At 33.4% G+C, this 20,117-nt stretch overlaps 1 protein-coding gene across 2 annotated transcripts in view; it reads right to left on the bottom strand.

Moving 5' to 3' along the window:
• The window catches only part of Ac78C (adenylyl cyclase 78C), a 757,610-nt gene that overhangs the window by 270,813 nt on the left and 466,680 nt on the right, over positions 1 to 20,117 (bottom strand). For both annotated transcript variants that reach the window (XM_072525847.1, XM_072525848.1), the window contains one exon: positions 1,561 to 1,730. In XM_072525847.1, coding sequence (XP_072381948.1) covers positions 1,561 to 1,730 — 170 coding nt within the window. The remainder of the gene's footprint in view (positions 1 to 1,560; positions 1,731 to 20,117) is intronic.

Below are 20,117 nucleotides of genomic sequence, written 5' to 3'. Positions count from 1 at the left end.
AATCTGTTTATATCCCTCGTTTTGAGTGTCCAGCCCTCTACGCCATATAGCAGCACTGACCACACGTAGCACTTAGTAAACCTTAGTCTCAGTTGAAGATCGAATTCTGAACAAGTCAGTATTTTCTTGAATTTTACAAAAGCTTGTCGAGCTTGCTCAATGCGACATTTTACTTCCCTGTCCGATGCCCAGTCTTCAAAAAGCCACGATCCCAGGTATTTAAATTTACTCACTCTTTCAATGAACTTAGTATTCATTGTTATGGTGGAGTTTTCAAGTGCATCCAAGTTTCTGGAGATGATCATAAATTTGGTTTTTTTGGTATTAATCTCTAATCCCATTCGCTTACTGTATTCTCCGATTATAGTGACAAGTTGTTGAAGATTGACTATGTTGTCACAAATTAAGACACCATCATCAGCATATCTTATGTTGTTTATCAATACTCCATTCACTTTGATTCCCATCTTTGCATCCTCCAAAGACTCTTGAAATATGGCTTCCGAATAAATGTTAAATAAAAGACGGGAAAGCACACATCCCTGTCGGATGCCCCTTCTTATATGTATGGGTTTGGATATAGAATTGTCTATTTTTAACTGTGCCGTTTGATGCCAGTACAAGTTTTCAATGCATCTTATGTCTTTTTGGTCTATATTAACTTTCTTGAGGATCTGCATTAACTTGTGGTATTGGACACGATCAAACGCTTTTTGGTAATCTAAAAAGCATAGGAACACATCCTTCTTCTGATCGTAACAATTTTGGACCAGCACCTGTGTTGCTACTATTGCTTCTCGTGTTCCTAAACCTTGCCTAAACCCGAACTGGGAGTCACTGATGCCCCATTCACATTTTTTGTATAATCTTTGATGTAGTATTTTTAAGAATATCTTTAAAGTATGACTCATCAGGCTAATGAGTCTGTGATCCTCACATCTTTTTGCATTGACTTTCTTGGGCAGGAGAATAAAGGTAGAGCGTAACCATTGTTGAGGATAGCAGCCAGTTTCATAAATTAAGTTAAATATTTTGTGTAGTGCTGAAATTCCCCTTTCATCCAGTAATTTGAGTATTTCTGACGGGATTTCATCTGGTCCAGGTGCCTTATTGTTTTTTAAATTTAATATTGCCTTTTCGATCTCCTCTTTGGTGATTGAAGGGCCAGTCAGCTGGTCGTCTGTATAAACTTCACTCATGGGTCATTACAAATTTAAATATGTTGGGCTTTTGAGACCAAGCTTGCTTGGCTGCTTGGTCTGCTTTTTCATGACCGGGAATGCCGATATGGAATGGTAGCTAGATTATCGTGACATTTACACCTTGAAAACCGAGTGCACTGTAAATCCTATGCATTGGAAATTAAAATAGTGCAATGACAGTATTTAAAATATTTAAGTTTATTTTTCAAAAATAAATTTAATGATTTAATGATACTTTATTCACCTTTGCTTTATTGCTTTTTCGAAAGTTGGTTTATAGCAACTACTTTTTTAGCTTTTGTACATAAATAATATTATCTAGCTTTTAAACATTTTTTCTTTGTTTTTAATTACTTACCTTAAGAAGAAGATCAACTATATTAACAATGATAAGTGCTTTCTGCCTTTGTCTATGCGAATATCTTAAGTACGCCAATTCTAGATGTTTACAGTGAAAGCTATTGGTCAAACTGGGCCAGTAGATTCCTTTATACATAAGACCTCTTTTAAATACTGTTGCAAAATCGGCTAAAAAATAAAATATTAAATTACTAAACAAACTTTTTAAAGATTATTGGTTTGTTAGAAAAAGAGTAAAGTTATTTAAAAAATTCTTCTACAAGGACACACAAGGACTAAGGACGTTGGAAATCGGTTTAGTGAAAGTACTGGAAGTAAATCAAAAGTCAGTGAATTAATACATAAATCGAAAAAAATAAGTACTAGGTACTAATTGGAGACCAAGGATTTTTAAAATATGAATGAAATGGGACTTTCATGAAATAGGTTTACTTTCTAAAAGCATTTTCTTAGTAACAGAACATTTATGTGGCTGCTATCGTAAAAATTCCATATTCCGTTAAGAATAGCGTATTAAAAGGTTTAGTCCTAAAAACAAACTTTATATTTTAATAATATATAACATTTTTGCTCTATTCGTTTATTGCTTTAGATAGAACAGTGGCGTCAACTATTTGATATTATTTAAAAATGCAATACATGACCACTTCTGCAATGACAAAATTGGTTTTAGCTTGCCAGCTAGAAAAATAAAAGTATTGAAATTCAATAGAAGACTAAATATTCTAATCTTTGATAGCCTCTTGGCATAAAAAACACGTCAAAAATACAGAAAGATATTCCTCAAAAATCCTGAAGAAAACATCTTACCATAACTGGATACGGGACAAAGAAATATTTTTGAGAATTTACAGCCTTAATTAGCTCTACTCCTAACTACGTTAATTAAGCTAGCCAGTATCTCCTACAAAGAAGATGACTTGTCTAGACGCGGCGTACCACTTCCCCAACTATTTTGACTTATTAAGCAATTGAAGCAACTTATCATGAATTTCACGTTAAGATATACTTCATCAAATCCACCAAGACTATACCACTTAAAATGTTTTTTAATCACAGAGTAAGAGACTTATGTGTTTGATTAGTGACAGTTTTTGAACTGCAGATGAAAGTGGCAGATGAGGTAGCTTCTTACTTGCAGCATAATTCCTACGTAGATTTATTCAATGGTAGAAATTTTACCTTACAAAGATATATTGAGTAACATAGTCTTACGATAATCTTGTATGAATATGCAGCGGATTGGGGAGTGAGGGTTGGTCAATGGAACTTCCTTCATTGTAAGCCATCTATTGTTCACCTTCTTGGTCGAAAGCCATACTTTTAATTACGCATTATTTCTTCTAATCACCATCATCCAGCCTTAAAAGTCGACTGCTGAACAGAAGCCTCTTCCTCGTGTTTTCAACCCCATCTATCGTGCGCCAATTTCATCCAGTTTTTATTTTTTCTTCTTAAATCGTCAGCAAAACATGTAAATGAATAACCGACGCTTATATTGTCTTTCCTTGGTCTCCATTCCAATAACCTTTTTGTCCATCGCCCATCCGTCATCCTAGCTGTGTTCTGCCATCTCCATTTTAGTCTTTTTATCCTTTCGATGACGTCAGTCACCTTGGTTCTTCTTCTGACCTAATCGTTTTTTATTTTGTCTCGCAAAGTTATTCCTAACAAGGATCGCTCTATTCTTTTCTGGTTGACTCTTAGTTCGGTAGCCGAGGCTTTTGTCAAAGTAAGTCTTTTTGCTCCGTATATCAACATTGGGAGTACGCACTGATCAAGTAATTTTCCCTTCAGGCATATGGGCAGCTTACTTTTAAAAGTTTCTCTCAGTTTTCCATATTCTGCCCTGCCAATGATTATCCCTGCCAATCATAATTCCATGTCCTACATATTTTAATTTAACTACGAGTTCTACTTTTTATCCACCAATACTGATGTTCTGGTTGGGTACCAAATTTGTCATTATCTTTGTTTTCAAGATCTTTATATTAAAACCTACATTTTCTATAGCCACAACGAATTCCTGCACCATCTCTTTTACCATTTCTAAGTCCTCAGCTATTATGACTAAATCATCGGCGAAACGTAAGTTGTTTAGATATTCCCTATCTATTTTTATTTCCTTTGTCAGCCAATTAAAATTCTTAAAAGCATGTTTCAGCACAGTATTAACAAGTTTAGGTAACATTGGGTCTCCCCCGCTCTATTTTTATGCGATTACTATTAGTATGCAATTTAACAGTGGTTGTTGCCTGTAGGTATAAACATATTGATAATAATTTTGTACACGTATAGTCTAGCCTGCACTATTTAAGCGCCTGTAGTATTTTACTTAGATCAACGGTGTCATAGGCTTATTAGAAGATTATTTCTTTTGCGGACGGAAATAATTTTCTCAGTACAATAATCGACATAACTTTGTACGTTATATGAATTAATGATATTTCTCTTTAATTATTCCATACATATTTATCTCCCTTTTTGTGGAAGAGTGGCTAGTCCCTACTATGTGGCTTTCACGCCATTTTATTGGCATTTTTTCTCTTTGCCATATTTCGTTTATAAGACGATGTATTTGTACTTGAAGTTGTCCTCCCATTTCTGAATCACGTCCGCATGCTATTCAGTATCTAGTATGAAATAATCTATAGTGTCTCCTTATTTAGATGAATATTAACCGCCAGATAATTAACATTAGAATAATGGACGGTAGGTGGGATTATACAAGGGGAACAAGGTATATAGTCCTTAATAAAAATGCCCTTCGGCGAATTAAGATTTTGTTTTTTCGTGTCATGAAAGGAAACTTACGCTTTTTAACGGTGGAATGTATATTGCGAAGATATATTTGGATGATATTTTTAAAATACGACTGTAAATCTGTATGTAGTTGTTTGTTTTCAGTCTCCATATTAAAAGACGCGGCTTGTTTTGCAAAGAGGTCGGCTAGTTCGTTACCAGGGATTCTTACATCATGAGTCGGAATCTAGTTCATGTTTATGGATACTCCCAGTAAGAATAAACTATCGAAAGAGTTTTTAATAGCTTGAACCCAAGGATGTACCGTGTTCATACTTTTGAGACAATAGATAGACGCTAAAAAGTCTGTACATACTGGTATTTTTTATATTCTGGTGATAGTAAGTTTATAGCTTGGAGAATAAAGAATAATTCAACAGTGTGTATGCAGCAGAAGAACGGGAGACTACAAGATATGATTAAATCGTGTTTGAAGTTACAGCACATCCAATAGCTATAGGTCTCCTAGAAGCATCTGTGCATTAAATATTTGTTGTACCGGAAGAAGAGAGACAGAAAAATGACAAATATCTATTTCGTTATAAGATGCCTCTTTTGGGATAAAAATTGGTCTGTTTAGTACTTTGAGAAAATCCAATAAATATTGTCAAGTATTAGAGTGGACTCTTGTCCACTTGGGTCCCTTGTGATTTGCCGGCCTTGTATAAATAAATATTTTAAACAACATGTATAATTTCATTAACTTCAAGTTAAACAACATTTAATCAAAATAAATTACAATATTTTATGTTTTGTAGTGTGTATATAGTGTATAGGATGGGATAGAATATTTTAAAATTAATTTCTGTACTCATTAAACAATTTTCCTCCCAGTAAACATCTTCAAAACATCGCCAAATGCTATTTTTTTACAGCACCCCCGTCGAGTATTTTCTTTTACTGCTGCTATAAAAATTCGACGAAAACTTTTAAATAATTTATTACCAAACTAAAGACGGTACAATTTTGAAGGTTATTTAGCAGGAAAGCATAAAATTCTGTTTTATGGTCAAATTCGTGTAAAATTAGATGTTTTATAAGCAAATGTTAAACAAAATTGAAAGCAAAGAGAGATAAGAAATAAGTAAAAATCCAAATATAGAAAACTTTTAAGCAAAAGCAAAATTTGTTGACAAACAAATGTTGTTGTGGTTTGGATTATATTTAATTCAATTTTGATACAATTTTGTACGATATTTTATACAGTTCAATATTTCTATCCTATTCAACGTGAAAGACTGGATGTTAATAGTCCGGTCAAGTTAGACCTTCAAGGTTTAGTCCAGCCGAGTTAGACGAGAAAAATGCCTAACCTTGAGCGGTGAAATTTACATATTCAAACCTTTAGGGAATCAATAGGAGTGTAAATTTAAAATTGTGACTGAATCCCACCGTTACGTACGCTATTTTAAATTTAATCGAGATCCGATTTTTCTCAATACCTCCGATATTTTCAACGTTTCGACAAAAATGGTATGATCTGAAGTTGTCGCAAATGCGACTTCCTACAATTTCTTTTTATAATTTTTTTCGTGCGGTTAATACTTTCCGAGTTAAAGGAGAACATAGTAGAAGGGGAAGGGAAAGCATAGTTATTGAATTATTTACTTTACGACATTATTGTACATAGACAAAAATATAAAGAATTATATTTTATTCAATGTTGGTCTTTTTCATTTTTTTACTAAAAAAAATATTTGAGATCGTACGTATGCGGTAAAGGCGCGAGAGTAAGACCTTGCTGGAAATGGTTATATAGGAATTGTTTTTGTTCAATATCTCGTTCACTTACTTTTCGGCAAAATGGTAAGTACTTAAATTGTTACAATTGCGATTTCCTACAATCTTCCTTGCAAATTTTTTCATGCGGTCGATATTTTCTATGTTAACGGAAAATAGTGACAAAGCATAATTAGGTATTAAATTATTTCGTTTACTAATAACATTACATAAATGTACATAAAACAAATGTAGAAAATTATATTTTATACAATTTTGATCTCTTTCAAGATCTCAATTTTTTTAATTAATATTTACATGAGAATAAGCCACAATTAAGGTTAAAATACGTATATAAGATTGAAACGTCAATAAACGTATTTTAACCTTTAATTTTTGCTTATTCCCATGTAAATAGTAATTAATTTAAAATGCCACAAGAAAATAGCTTCAGAACAATTTCAATTTTTTTTGCTGAAATCAATATTTGAGGTCGAACATATGCAGTAAATGCCCATGCCCTTTAAAAGAATTTTTAAATTTAATATCTCTGAATTTTTACCTTTTTGACAAAATGTCAATTAGGTAAATTGTTGTAATTGCGATTTCTCACAATTCCTTCTTTTGCAAATTTTTTCGTGCGGTCGATATTTTCCGAGTTCAGAGGAAGAATGGTAACTATGTATACTTGTTAGAATATTTCGTTTATTATGAGTATTACGCTATAAATGTATATGAACAAAAATTTAAAATTTTATTTTATACAATTTTGTTTTCTTGGAACTCATTTAAGGTTGCACATGACAAGCCCAATGAAACACAATCGATTAACGAACCCTAGACGTTGACGTCGTCAGTATTAAGCCATAAAAGAAACAAACCTACGACCTTAACTATTGATTGTAGCAGAAAATTGAAAGAGATTAAAATTGTATAAAATATATGTAATCCTCTCCATTTTTGATAATGTATATTCATGATGTAGAAAATCGCAATTACAACTATTTTAGTTGTTACCGTTTTTGTCAAAAAATGAAATTGGCGAAGATATTGAACAAAAACCGTTCACCTTTAAAGTCAACATGGCGGCTAACGCAACCGTGAGATTCAGTCGCGATTTTAAATTAACACAAGGCCAGGGAAATAAGCAAAAAAAGTACCATGTTTGTGACACTGAACAGGACAGACTAACGACAGTTGTTTTAAGTAGTATTGGCCTCTCTAACAAAACCTATATGTTTCATGCAGTCGATATTTTGAATCTTTTTTATTCGATTTTATATATTTTTTAAGTTTAAATGTATTTTTTTTTAGTTTTTTCAAGTGGGCCGGAAATTGTTATTAACAAATAACTTATAACAAAAAAAAAACATTTTTTAAAATCACTTCAAGTAAAACTGTTTTAGACGTATCTCATTAAAATAAATACTTTTTCTATCGTGATAATTTTTCGAAAAATGCTTCCTTTTCGAGATATTTGGAATTTTTTGTTAAAATATGCCTTAATTAGTGATTTTTGGTTTTTTTTTTCAAAAGCTACTAAATGAATTGCAATTCTATAAAGAGCTTTATAATCTTTTAACCTTCAAGTACAAGTAAAAATATTTTGACAAGGATAAATGGATTCTATCTTGCTCAAAACATGGAACCAAATATTTCAAATATGCATTTTGAATAATTTATCGTTGTATACGAGTATTATGGTAAATAAGCGTTTACGATCGTTGCGATACAGGGGTCGTATTTTCGAATTTAATCAAATTTTTTCGTATACTGGTTAATTCGAATGAAAAGTTTCTTATAGGTACACATATATTTTTTTTTCGTCTTTATACAGGGGGTGGTCTGGAATCTTCAAAAGACATCTCAGTCCAGGACGCCGCCTGACTAACTTTAGTGCAGGATTCGTTCTTCGTACTCCCGGCCATAGTTCCCGAGGTACTTTAAAATGCCCTCTCGTCACCGACTCTACGCCAAACGCCTACCTGCTAAACCAGACCCTCTTCTGTCATCCAGTGATCCGGAAGTGGAATGGCCGCTGCAAGGCCGGCATCACTTCCGAAACATTACCTTCATTCATCCACAGACTGTCAGCAAGGAGGCTCCCTGTCTCGTTCCAGGTAGCGCGTGGCAGACCCCCATGGCTCTTAGTACGGCATCACTCCCAGACGGACATTTCCTGCTTCCCCACAATCTGACTCACACAGTCTAACTCATACAGTCTGACCCACTTTTCTACGTTCAACTTCCAGCATATTTTCCTCTTACCTTTTCCGTTGGCCCAGCTGTCTCTTTTCCTCTTATTTTTTCGTTATCACTGCATGGATATAGTTGTGTCCACCAGTCCAACTTGCTTTATTTTCAATCATTATTTCAATCATTTCTCTCACTGTAACAAAATTCACATCTGTCTCTCTTTCCATTCTGTTCCTTTCTACTATTCATCTGTTGCACTCTAACATCGTATGTGTCACAGTGTCCAAGTGTCCACAGTATAGGCATTCATCTGTGTCAGTCTTTCCGAACCTAGGGTGGTAGGCCCTAAAACACCCGTGTCCTGTGAGCACCTGCCTCAGGAAATAATCCAGTCGCCTGTGGCTACAGTCCACCCAATCTCTTATGTCGGGATCAGAATTTTGGTCTACTGTGCTACATCCTCCGTGTTGTTCCATTCTTCTTGCTATCTTTGGGTCTCCCAATATTGGGCGTCACCCTCCTCAACGCAGCCACACTATTCGCTTTCTTCCGGGCCACCTCCCGCACGTGCTCTACCCATTTTCCATTCTGGTGCAATGTTACACCTAGGTACTTCAGGTGTTTTTTGGGTGTTAGATATGCTCCCGTACATTGTAATTCAACACTTTGGCTGTTTCTTTTCCCCTTTAGAATGATGATGGCTTATATAGGATGGCTTCGTATAGGTACGAATCTGAATGTTTATTTTTGAATGTCCTTCGAAATGTTATACGTATACAAAAAAAATTTGCACATACAATACTGCAAATTCAAACAGCCAAAACTCAAATAAAAAAAGAAGAATAATTAATATTTTTACTTAACCTATTCTATGGTGATTTTATTATCTAAAATAATTCGTTTCTTGTAAATTAGCCAAAAGGAGTCAAAAAAGAGCATGAAATATAGTGGTTTAGTGTCGGCCGAACAAAATAAAAAGGGCTGATCGAATTTATTATTAAACTAAAATAAAAAAACTGTATGTAATTTGGATAACCACGTCGACAAATCATGTTGCAAATGCATTTTGCAACATGGAACCTACAAGGCTGGCGAGGTAAAACGGAAGAACTAAAGGACTCGAACAACAAAACCTATCGATATCTGCTGTCATTACAGAAACACAAAAAAAGACAGGAGAATCATACTATAACAGCAAACATTTTTAGCGGTGTACAAAAGACAAGAGAGTGGCAAAGGAGGGTATCTATACTTAATAAACAAAAACTAAAAAACAAAATATCAAATAGGGAAGCATCTTATAAAAGGATAGTAACTGCGAATCTCAACATCTACGAACATAACATTACTATATTAGGCATTGTTCTAAAGATATTTTTTTATGACGTCTTAAAATAATTACTATTTTAATGAGAATAAGTCATAAAAACAAAATTTGTTTAATTTAGTAATATTTCTATTTTGATAACGATTTCTGAAGTGGTAAGTGAAACGTCAAGAAATTTACTTTAAACTTAAATTGTGGCTTATTCCCATTAATATAGTAATTATATTAGGCATATGTCCCCTTAATGAAGATATATCAGTACAAAAAAGGATACGTTCTACCAACAAATGAAAGACGTACTCTTAAAAATAGCCAATCAGCGAGAAATAATAATGACGAGCGACCTGAACGCAAGAACTAAAACAAGACAAAATAATCCAGCATTGGGTAACTTCGGCGAAGAAGTGACAAATAATAACGGAAATAGATTTATAAACTTACAAACACAATTTGACCTGAAAATCATGAATGGATTTTATCCCCACAAAATATATATAACTATACTTGTAGCATTTGCAAATTCCTTGGTACATATTGAAATCCCTCGTATTTGCTAAAACATCGATAATTTTTAGTAAATTTTAGTTCCCATCGTAGAAGTTAAAATACCCAAAAGTGTTTTCAATCCTTTCATTTGCGTCACTGGAGTTAATGTAAACCATTTTAAAGTTTGTTTATATTTCACAGATGTGTTTTTCCTTGGCATTTCTCTTAATCGAAGCTGCCTTGGGATTTTTGTGCGTCAAAGAAATAGGAATTTAACCGTATATGTTTTGTTTATACCAAGTAAAGCGAATGAATTTAAAAGATAATTTCTCACTCTCGCTGAGGCGTGGTCAAGAGCGGTAGGCTTCAGCGTTAAATCCGAATTTTTCTTCTAATTCGTAATGTTTTTTCCTTATTGCTTGTGAAGTTTGGTAGTGTTGTGGCAGTTAATAGTGCAGTTTCAGTTTTAAGAAGGTTGAAAGATTTGGTCAACGGTGACAGTCGTGGTTATGTAGTAACCAGAAGCCGGCAAAATTTGTTGAAAATAGTGGAATTTTACTCTATGTAATATGTCAAATTTGGAAGAGTAATCACTATTTCTATGTATTTAAGAGATTTGTGTCGTATACAACAAATTTGAAAAATATCATTTTCCTTTGTTGAGTTTTAAGAAGCTGTTTTCAGAGTGTGTCTAATGTGCTAGTTTCAACCTCAGACTTCAATGTTCTAAGCAGCCCTCTCAGAGCATCTTTCCCAGTCTATAGATACAGTTTTTTGCGTGGCAGTGAATCTCCAGTTCCAACCTCAGAAATGTTAAGTAAAGAAATTTAGTGAAAATCAAGGTAACTTTTTTGTGTTTAAAGTTTAAAGTAACGATAGACATTTTTTTTATAATAATAATTGCTTTCATAAGCATTTGTAAAGAATAAATATTTCTTTATTTGTAATAAATTATTTCTGCCACAGTTTATAGCCCAGTAACAATAGTAAGTTTTGTAGCAATTCCCACTTATAATCGTTCAGGACAGTAACTATTTCTCTTTGTTATTTTGTATTTACTTTTGTAACCATTAATATATTATTTTTTGTGCCATCTATATTTTGTAACTGTTTGTATTGAGACAAAAATAAATGTTTAATTTATTTCTCTAAACCATATTGTTTATTTCTTATTTTAGAAAAGTCTCCTAACCCCCTTTGTGTTTCTTTTTTAGGAAGGAAGAGCCTTTTTCCTTTATTCAGCAAGACAAGAATTCTTCGAAGCAGCGTCCTTATTTTAAATAGCTAGAGGCATTTCTTGATGTTTAATTTGTCTATTTGGCTAGGAGTATCATGTAAGTACCCCTTTGTTTAATTTATTTGTAGCTGCCCCAATCCAATCCCATTGTGCCATTTACTTATCTACGACCCAGCTTTCCAAATAAATCCTGAGTGCCGTTCGCATAAGTATCGTATTTTTTGCTTGCCCTATTTCTACCCCCCATAATTTCTGTCCCAAGATTTCAACCCCCATAATAATACCCTATGTGGTAGGCAAAATATTTCGTTACATACTTGGCATCATAAAACAAGACAGTTAAAATCAATTATTGACTATATAATAGTTAGGCAGACATCTAAAGTAAAAAAATTACCTACTTAAATCTCAAATCCAAACACAAAACATAAAAACCATAAACTACCAACCAAAACTACGAAAAACCTGAAAGGGAAACAAACCTTAATATAAACAGTCTTTACGATGACAGCAAACGAAAACTGTGTCATAACAGACTAGACCAGAGACTTTATAGTGCATTTATGTAAACCACAGCACAAATATACTTTATGTTCACATAGTAGATTGGTTAAAAGAAGCTGTATAATATAAAGCCTTGTTTGTTCGCCTACCGACAAACAAATAAGAGCATATTATGGAGTAATGATCTAGATTCCATGGCCAAAATAGGAAAAGGTACAGTCAAGGGTGTCTTGAGGTCATATGGTCTTGGCATAAGAAACGAAAGAGGAGAAAGACTAATCCAATTCTGCCAAGAGACGGATATGGTTGAAAAGAATACACTTTTTAAATTACATCCAAGAAGACTTTATACATGGAAAGCACCCGGTGATACCCAACGGAAAATCATAAGAAACCAAATTGATTTTATCAACATAAATAAAAGGTTTAAAAATTCTATCACCTCAACAAAAACATATCCTGGTGCAGATGTCTTCTCAGATCATAGTCTATTGGTTGCAAATATTAAGATACGACTTTAAATAATTCATAAAAAAATGAGGCCCAACATAGATATAAGACTACAAAAAGAAAATGACACCCAGAAAAAAGTAAAAACATAAATTAATAAGAATTTTGCGAAAATAGTTGAAGACACTACTAGAGGCACAGAAGCCCAGTGAAACGAAATGAAAACATCTATTACCACAATTTCGCATGAATATCTAAAATCAAAAAGAGAAAAGAAGCAAGAATGGATGACAGATAAAATATTGCAGATGGTGAAAGAGCGAATAAAATTAAAAGATAGAAATGACATCGAATACAAAAAGTTGCATAAGACCACACTAAAGGATATAAAAGGAGCAAAAGAAGCCTGGCTGACGGAGAAATGTATGGAAGTTGAAACACTACAACGCGAACATGACGATTTCCATATGCAAAAAAAATTAAAGAGGTACAGAATACCAGAAAACAACTCAATACAGGCATAGTTGTAGATATTGAAGGCCAAATTTTGACTAACATTGAAGATAAATTACGAAGATGGAAAGAATATATGCAAGAATTATTCGAAGATGCAGCACGAAGTCCGACTGAAATAAACAATCCCTACGGCCTAGAAATAACAAACGAAGAAGTAACTATGGCTATTAAGACGATTAAAGATGGGAAATCACCAGGACCTGATGAGGTACATAGTAAAATTTTAAAGCTATTAGAGGCACATCAAATCACAGCTCTTACGAAGCTATTTAACAACATCTACGAGACTGGTTACTTACCAAAAGACTGGCTACTATCAATATTCATTCCACTTACTAAAAAAGCCAACGATAGAAAATGTGAAGAACATAGATTAATTAGCTTGATGAGCCATGTACTTAAAGTACTCCTTACTATTATTCACTCTCGCATATAGACCAAGTTAGAAGAACACTTGAGTGAAGTTCAATTTGGATTCAAGTAAGTACTCGGAACGAAGGAAGCACTTTTTAGTTTGCAAGTTCTAATACAGAGAGCCAGGGATGTCAACTGTGATGTGTATGCATGTTTCATCGATTTTGAGAAGGCATTTGATAAAGTTCCACATGGGAAACTAATCGATATCCTAAAAACGTCAGGACTCGATGGTAAGGATATGAGACTGATCTCAAACTTATATCTCCAACAAAAAGCAACAGTACGATTAGAAAATGAACTGTCCGAGATCTTCACAGTCGAAAAAGGAGTTAGACAGGGTTGCATATTTTCACCGGCAGTATTTTACATAAACTCTAGAAACATCTTTAGAGAGGCCTTGGACGAATCAGAAGATGGATTGCTGTAAATGGCCAACTTATAAACAACATTAAATATGCAGACGATACAGTGTTGCTGACAGATAGTGCGCAAGGGCTCCAAAGGATGATGGATAACGATCATTAGTAAGAACACCAACATAAACGCCCAAATTACAATTAATGATACACCGTTAGAAAGAGTGGAAAAAATATGTTATTTTTAAATATATACTTGGAATCACAGCTACGAAATAAAAACTCGCATTAAAAAAGCCAGAAACACTTTCAACAGCCTTGGAAATATTCTCTGCAACTGATCTTTAAATATCAATATATACATAAGAATTTTTAGATGTTACGTCTTTAGTGTCCTCCTCTATGGAGTAGAAAGCTGAAGCCTTACAGCAGATGCCATAAAACGATTGGAAGCATTTGAAATGTAGTGCTACTGACGTATGTTGAGGCTCTCATGCATACACCACAGAAAAAAACAGAAAATTGGCTTACTTCGGCCACATCATGCGTAATGATAAATACCGACTTCTACAGTTGATTACTCAAGGCAAGATTGGGGGTAAGAGAGGCCCTGGACGAAGACGTATATCCTGACTGGCCAATTTTAGGAAATGGACTGGTCTAACGTCAACTGATCTATTTCGAGCCGCTGTGAATATAATAAAGTGAAGATGGGTTAATGTGGTCGCCAACATCTCTAGAAGATAGGCACATTTAGAAGAAGATGAACTAGAACAACAGCAACAGATACAGCAACGAGCGTATCACACATGTCTCACTTGCCAAGAAATAGGCGACAAAAACTATTACTGCAATCAACAAAGAATGGTTATAAGACATAAAAATTCCATCATAGCTTAATCCTTTTGGTACTGTGGGTATCTGGGAGTGAATTTTTCCTATAGAGGGAGTTTGAGCCGTACAGGCATATCGTTTCTCTACTTGTGTTTTGTTACACTTTAATTAATAATACGATTTTTACTTAAATAAACATGGAAAATTTAAGAGATGACTCCATAAAATCATTATATCAAAAAAGGCTAGAACAGAAAATACAAATGGAGAATATCGAAAATGAAAACAATGTAGAGACTAGCTGGAGAAAACTTAAGAAAAATATTCTGGATGCTGCCCGAGAAGTTCTTGGAACGAAAATAATAAACAAAAAGTGCTCAACGAAAACACCATGGTTTACACTAAAGGTTAAACAAAAATGTCACCAAAAAAAGAAAGCTTTCCTAAAATATAAGTCAGAAAAAACGAATGAATCATATCAAGAATATAAAAGAATAAGTAATAAAACTTATCAAATGGTAAGAAAAACAAAAATAGATTACTGGGAAAGATTCCCAAAAAGGCTAGAGATGGATTTCTATGGACAACAGAAACAAGTATGACGCTTCATAAGACAACAAAGAACCGAAATGAAAGAACTAGTTGAAATAGAACACATACAAGAGGATACATGGGTGGCCTTCCTGACAGAAATGTTTAAAAAACAAAACGAAGATCCTTTACCAGAAACGCCAAATATAATAACTGAGAAAATGACCGAAATCTCCCAAAACGATGTGAAAGAAGGAATAAACAAATTAAAAAACAGAAAGTCGCCAGGAGAAGATCAAATACCAAATGAACTCTTAAAATATGGAGGTGATCACCTTGTACAACAACTGCAACTTCTTATTAATAAAATAATCACCACGAACAGAATACCAGATGAATTGAGGAGAGCGATCATGGTGATGTTCTTCAAAAAAGGAGATAAGAAAGACCCCAATAATTATCGAGCAATAAATCTATTAAATACAACACTCAAATTGACAACAAGAATAATAGCGACAAAAATAAACGAACGAATATCTCTACAAGAGGAACAGCAAGGATTTTGGGCAGGGAGATCATGCACGGATGCAGTTTTTGTAATAGGACAAATAAAAGAAAAGTCGCTGGAATACAAAAAACCATCATATATGTGTCTGATAGATTTGAAGAAAGCATTTGATAGAGTGAGAATTCGGGACGCGATACATTTATTATATGAAAAGGGAATATCACTGGATTTAGTAAAAACCATTGAGAATATATATAAAGATAATATAGCTATGCTAAGATGTAAACTAAAACTATGGCAGCTTATCAAATATGAAACTGGCATTAGACAAGGAGATTCGCTGAGCCCATTAATATTTAATCTGATAATAGATGAAGTCATAAAGAAAGTTAAAAAAAGAAGAGAATATAGAATGGGAGAAAAGGAAATAAGGATAATATGCTACGCCGACGACGCCAAAATAACAGCCGAAAATGAAGATGTCTTACAAAAAGTCTTACGAAAAATAACAAACCAAACTCTAAGAGAGAGAATAAGAAGTGAGGAAATACGAGCGAGATGTGGTAAAGAGGAAATAAATGCGTGGACCAAAAGAAGAAAAATGGAATGGAATCAACACATCGAAAGAATGACAGAAAATAGAATAGTACGAATAGCAAGAGACAAATCGCCAAATGGAAGAAGATCATTGGGACGACCGAGGAAAAGATGGTCAGACAACGTCAATTGAGGCTAAAAACCGAAGTAGAACAGGCATTAAGCCTATTTATAAAGTAGGAAGAAGAAGAAGAAAAAGATTTTTACTTAATTAAAAAAAAAACAGTAATCACAGAAGACTAATAGCACAAAAATCGTAAAAAAATGGCGAAAGGAGGTAAAAGTGCTGTGAATCTAACTAAGATGTTGAGATTGAAGAAGATACCCAAAGCCAGAAAAATACAAACATATTCAACAGTTATCCCTTTTACTGTGTTTGACGTAAGAAACATTTGCATATTGAATAATAACGAATAAAAGAGACTTAGAAATAATATACAGAGGTTTGAAAGACAAAACTGTGTGGCGAAAAAGAACACATAACAAATTGATCTAAATATATCGATAGTCAACCAAAAATACTACTACTGGCTAAAATGCAATAATTAAGATGATTTGCTTACATAGCTGACAATATGAAAGAAGAAAAAATTACTAAACAATTAGTAAACACAGACTAGTACACGAAAAAAGGACGTCCTCGAAAAAATGAATGGATTCGATGAAAGAAGATCTGAAATTTTTGATTGTATAAAATTAAAAAAACCTAGCACAAGACAGAAAGAAATAAAACAAAACTATTAAAGCCTTGTGCCTTTAAGGGTCTATACCTGGTACTATTACCTACTTGATAACAGAGGTTTGGTGAATATATAAGAAAACTCATAATTTCTTTAAATTATTTCCCCTGATATTTTATTACCCTAAACATTTTACAAATAGCTGATTTGAGCAGTCTTTATTACGATGTCATTCAACAAAAAAGAAAAGTTTGCTGAACTTTTATCCAGCCTATCTAAAGAAACCAGTAAAATCTCCCCGTCGCCAGGTACGAAAAATACCCGAAAATTTTGGGTCATTATGTTAGGGCGAAACTTTTCAAATATAATTTTTATTAATACCATGCCGAAGGGGAAGCTGCTAATAAAAATCCTACCAGTGCTGCGTGAAGTTTTTCATTGACTTTTATTCAATTACACGGTCAGAGAAGGATCGGACTTTTTATTATATGTACTTATAAAAGAAAGAATAGAAACTTTCACGAAAAAGGGAACACGTTGTGTTAGTCATGTTTTAGCAAATAGTTGCTGATAGAAGTTTTAAAATTTACCCAATCATTTAGTCATTAATGTGAAATATATTAGTGTCAATAGAAAAAAAAGTTAGAGATATCTCAAAAAAATATATAGGGTATTTACTGAGGTAATTATGAGGGCAAACGCATCTGTAAAAATATCAAATTAATGGCACATCTACAATTATATTTTTGTAACGACACCATTAACTGTATAATATATTGTTATGTTTCATTTTATCAATTAAAGATAGAAAAAAAAATTTATTTGGTTATAGAACACGGGCACATAAATTTGCAACGCCCTGTATATCGATTTGAAAATATTTGTTATAAGTTAGTTTTAAGCAGTGGGTTTATCCATAATGAGTTTTACCCTGAAGGACTGAAAAACATTAGTAAATATTGGGCGTAGGAAATTTCGACACTAAGCAGGTAGCGACTAAAATTTAATGGCAATTTTCGACACCAGCCCCAATTCCCGTTTTTATCTTACAGGTATATTCGACACCAAATAAATATAGCTGCGACATAAATAAAATACCATAATTAATTAATTTATTTATTTTAATAAAAGTAATGTGCATTTTATTTCTTTATAACTGTAATAATATCTAAATATAATACAACTAGTACCTAATTTTTGTACATTTTACCGTTAACATACTTGTATACAATGATTTATTTGCTATTATAGGAATGATAAGATACAGCTTTTATAAAATCTAACCTACGTATTTGTTGGGATCGTAGTTTATCCATCATTTTCTCCAAAAATGCCAATTTAGCCTTAACAGTAGTATCTTTGATTTTTGCTGGTATATGTAAACTATTTATTTTGACATAAGTGTCTACTTGAAATTCTTTTAAATTTTCAATAAAAATAAAAATAGAAGGATGTGTTGAATAACAAGAAGAATTAAATCTCGAATGAAAGGATTCACAGGCATTTGTGGTCCTCGCAATAGACGGATTCTGATTAGACCATATGTGTGGTGGAAATAGAGCGCTATCGAAAATGTAATTTTCCAGTAAATAATCTGCATATATATCAAGTGTTGCGTTTATAGGTTTATATGACAGTGAAAGTGAAAACGGCATCCACTAATTTTTGCATTGGGCCACATATACAATAAAGCACAGTGAATTGCTTTTTCAAAGTCCACAAATATTTCAGTTGGCTCTAATGATAATTGAAATGTTTCAAAAATCTTAGACCTTAATAAAGAAACTAAATTTTTGTATGTCATTGACAACTTGTCCTTTAACAAACAGTATGCTAAAGGAACATAATGTCCATTTTCCAAGCCATGTATAGTAAATAATTGTAGAAAATATTTGGTACTGTATGAAAATGTACCATCCATACACAAAGTTTTTAATTTACACAACAAACGAATATTTGTCTCGCATGAAAATACAATTACATTTAATTCAGGATGATTTAAAAACAAAAAACTTTCATTGCGACAGGTTTTAGGAGAATAATTACTAACCCCGTTATGGACTTCTGATATGCTTCTTGGTAACGGACCTGGTAACAGTTTACGACGACAGTTGTAAATGTTCTTTCTTATGCTAGCTATGTCAGGAACCGTCAGCAAATTGGCATCACACTCAGCAACAGCAGTTCTTGTAATTTTGGCAGGCTTTTCCGATATGTCCTCTTGGGCTTTTCTTTTACATGCATTGGTTACCATCTTTACTTCAAGCTTTTTTGGATCGGCTTCATGATTATGTACCAAATCACTTCTTGTGATGGTGAGGTCCTCACAGCCTATTGTAAACACTTTTGCGGAACACTTAGTGTTTCTTTGGATGCAGCGCCAAAATATCTCGCCGCTTTTTAACACTTTCTGTTTCGAGAACGAATGATGCTCCACCACTAATAAATCTCGACCACGGGAACTTTTTATCAAACTCATTTTTTAAATATCCGTATACGTGCACAAGTCAACGTCAAACAAGAAATAAATTACAACTGAAATAATTTAGTCACAAGTACACAAGTGTCACGCCCCCCGCCGTGACAATAAATATTGGGAAAACCCGCTTGTCCTGCTTGGGTGCAAATGTCCATCGCCGCTAATTACCTACCTACCTGCTTTACGCCGCGGTGTCGAAATTTCCTATAATAAAATTTGACCCTTCGATTACCCCAGGTACAAAGACAATTTGGTGTCGAAAGTTCGCCCGCCGTAAATATTTAAATGTGAATAGACAATTTTTCCCGGTATTTGTAGATATTATATTTTAAAACCTTTTGTTTAGTTTCGCTGGATAGGCAAAAGCCACCAGGTAGTTGTTGTATTTAGAAAGTATAAGATAAAACCGTTATCATTTTCAAAGAAATTTGTTTAGAAGCGATGTTTGGGGTTTTCTGATGTAAAATGAGAGGCGGGATATAGTAATTTTCTGATTGGTTAGCGAGTTTGGAATGGAGATAAAGAGAGTGAATGTTTTTGATTGTTTGGATTAGAAAAGAATTATTATGTGATGGTCATCCGAGAGAAGCAAGTGAAGTTTTGTGTATTCAAGAGAAGGCTTTGATTGGTAGCCTAACATAATCAACAAGAGGGAGCTGTTTTGGTCGAAAGGAGACATCGTTGTGTGTGAATTAAAAGGTCAGTCAATTAATTTTTGTGACAGAATTTTTGTATTTTTCAAATAAAAGACTCTATACCATCAGAAGATCAAAAATTATCGCTATTTTAAAATACCATGAACCTTATAAAAGTTTTTTTTTTCATCACAGGATAATTATTAATATCGCTTATTAAATTTAAATCTTTTTACAATATTCAGAATTTTATATTTTTTGAGTACAAAAACATATGAGCA

This window comes from Diabrotica undecimpunctata, chromosome 3 (assembly GCF_040954645.1).
Source record: "Diabrotica undecimpunctata isolate CICGRU chromosome 3, icDiaUnde3, whole genome shotgun sequence".
NCBI classification, from domain to species: domain Eukaryota; kingdom Metazoa; phylum Arthropoda; class Insecta; order Coleoptera; family Chrysomelidae; genus Diabrotica; species Diabrotica undecimpunctata.
The sequence above is the reverse complement of the archived record's forward strand: the minus strand, read 5'-3'. Positions and strand labels throughout refer to the sequence as shown.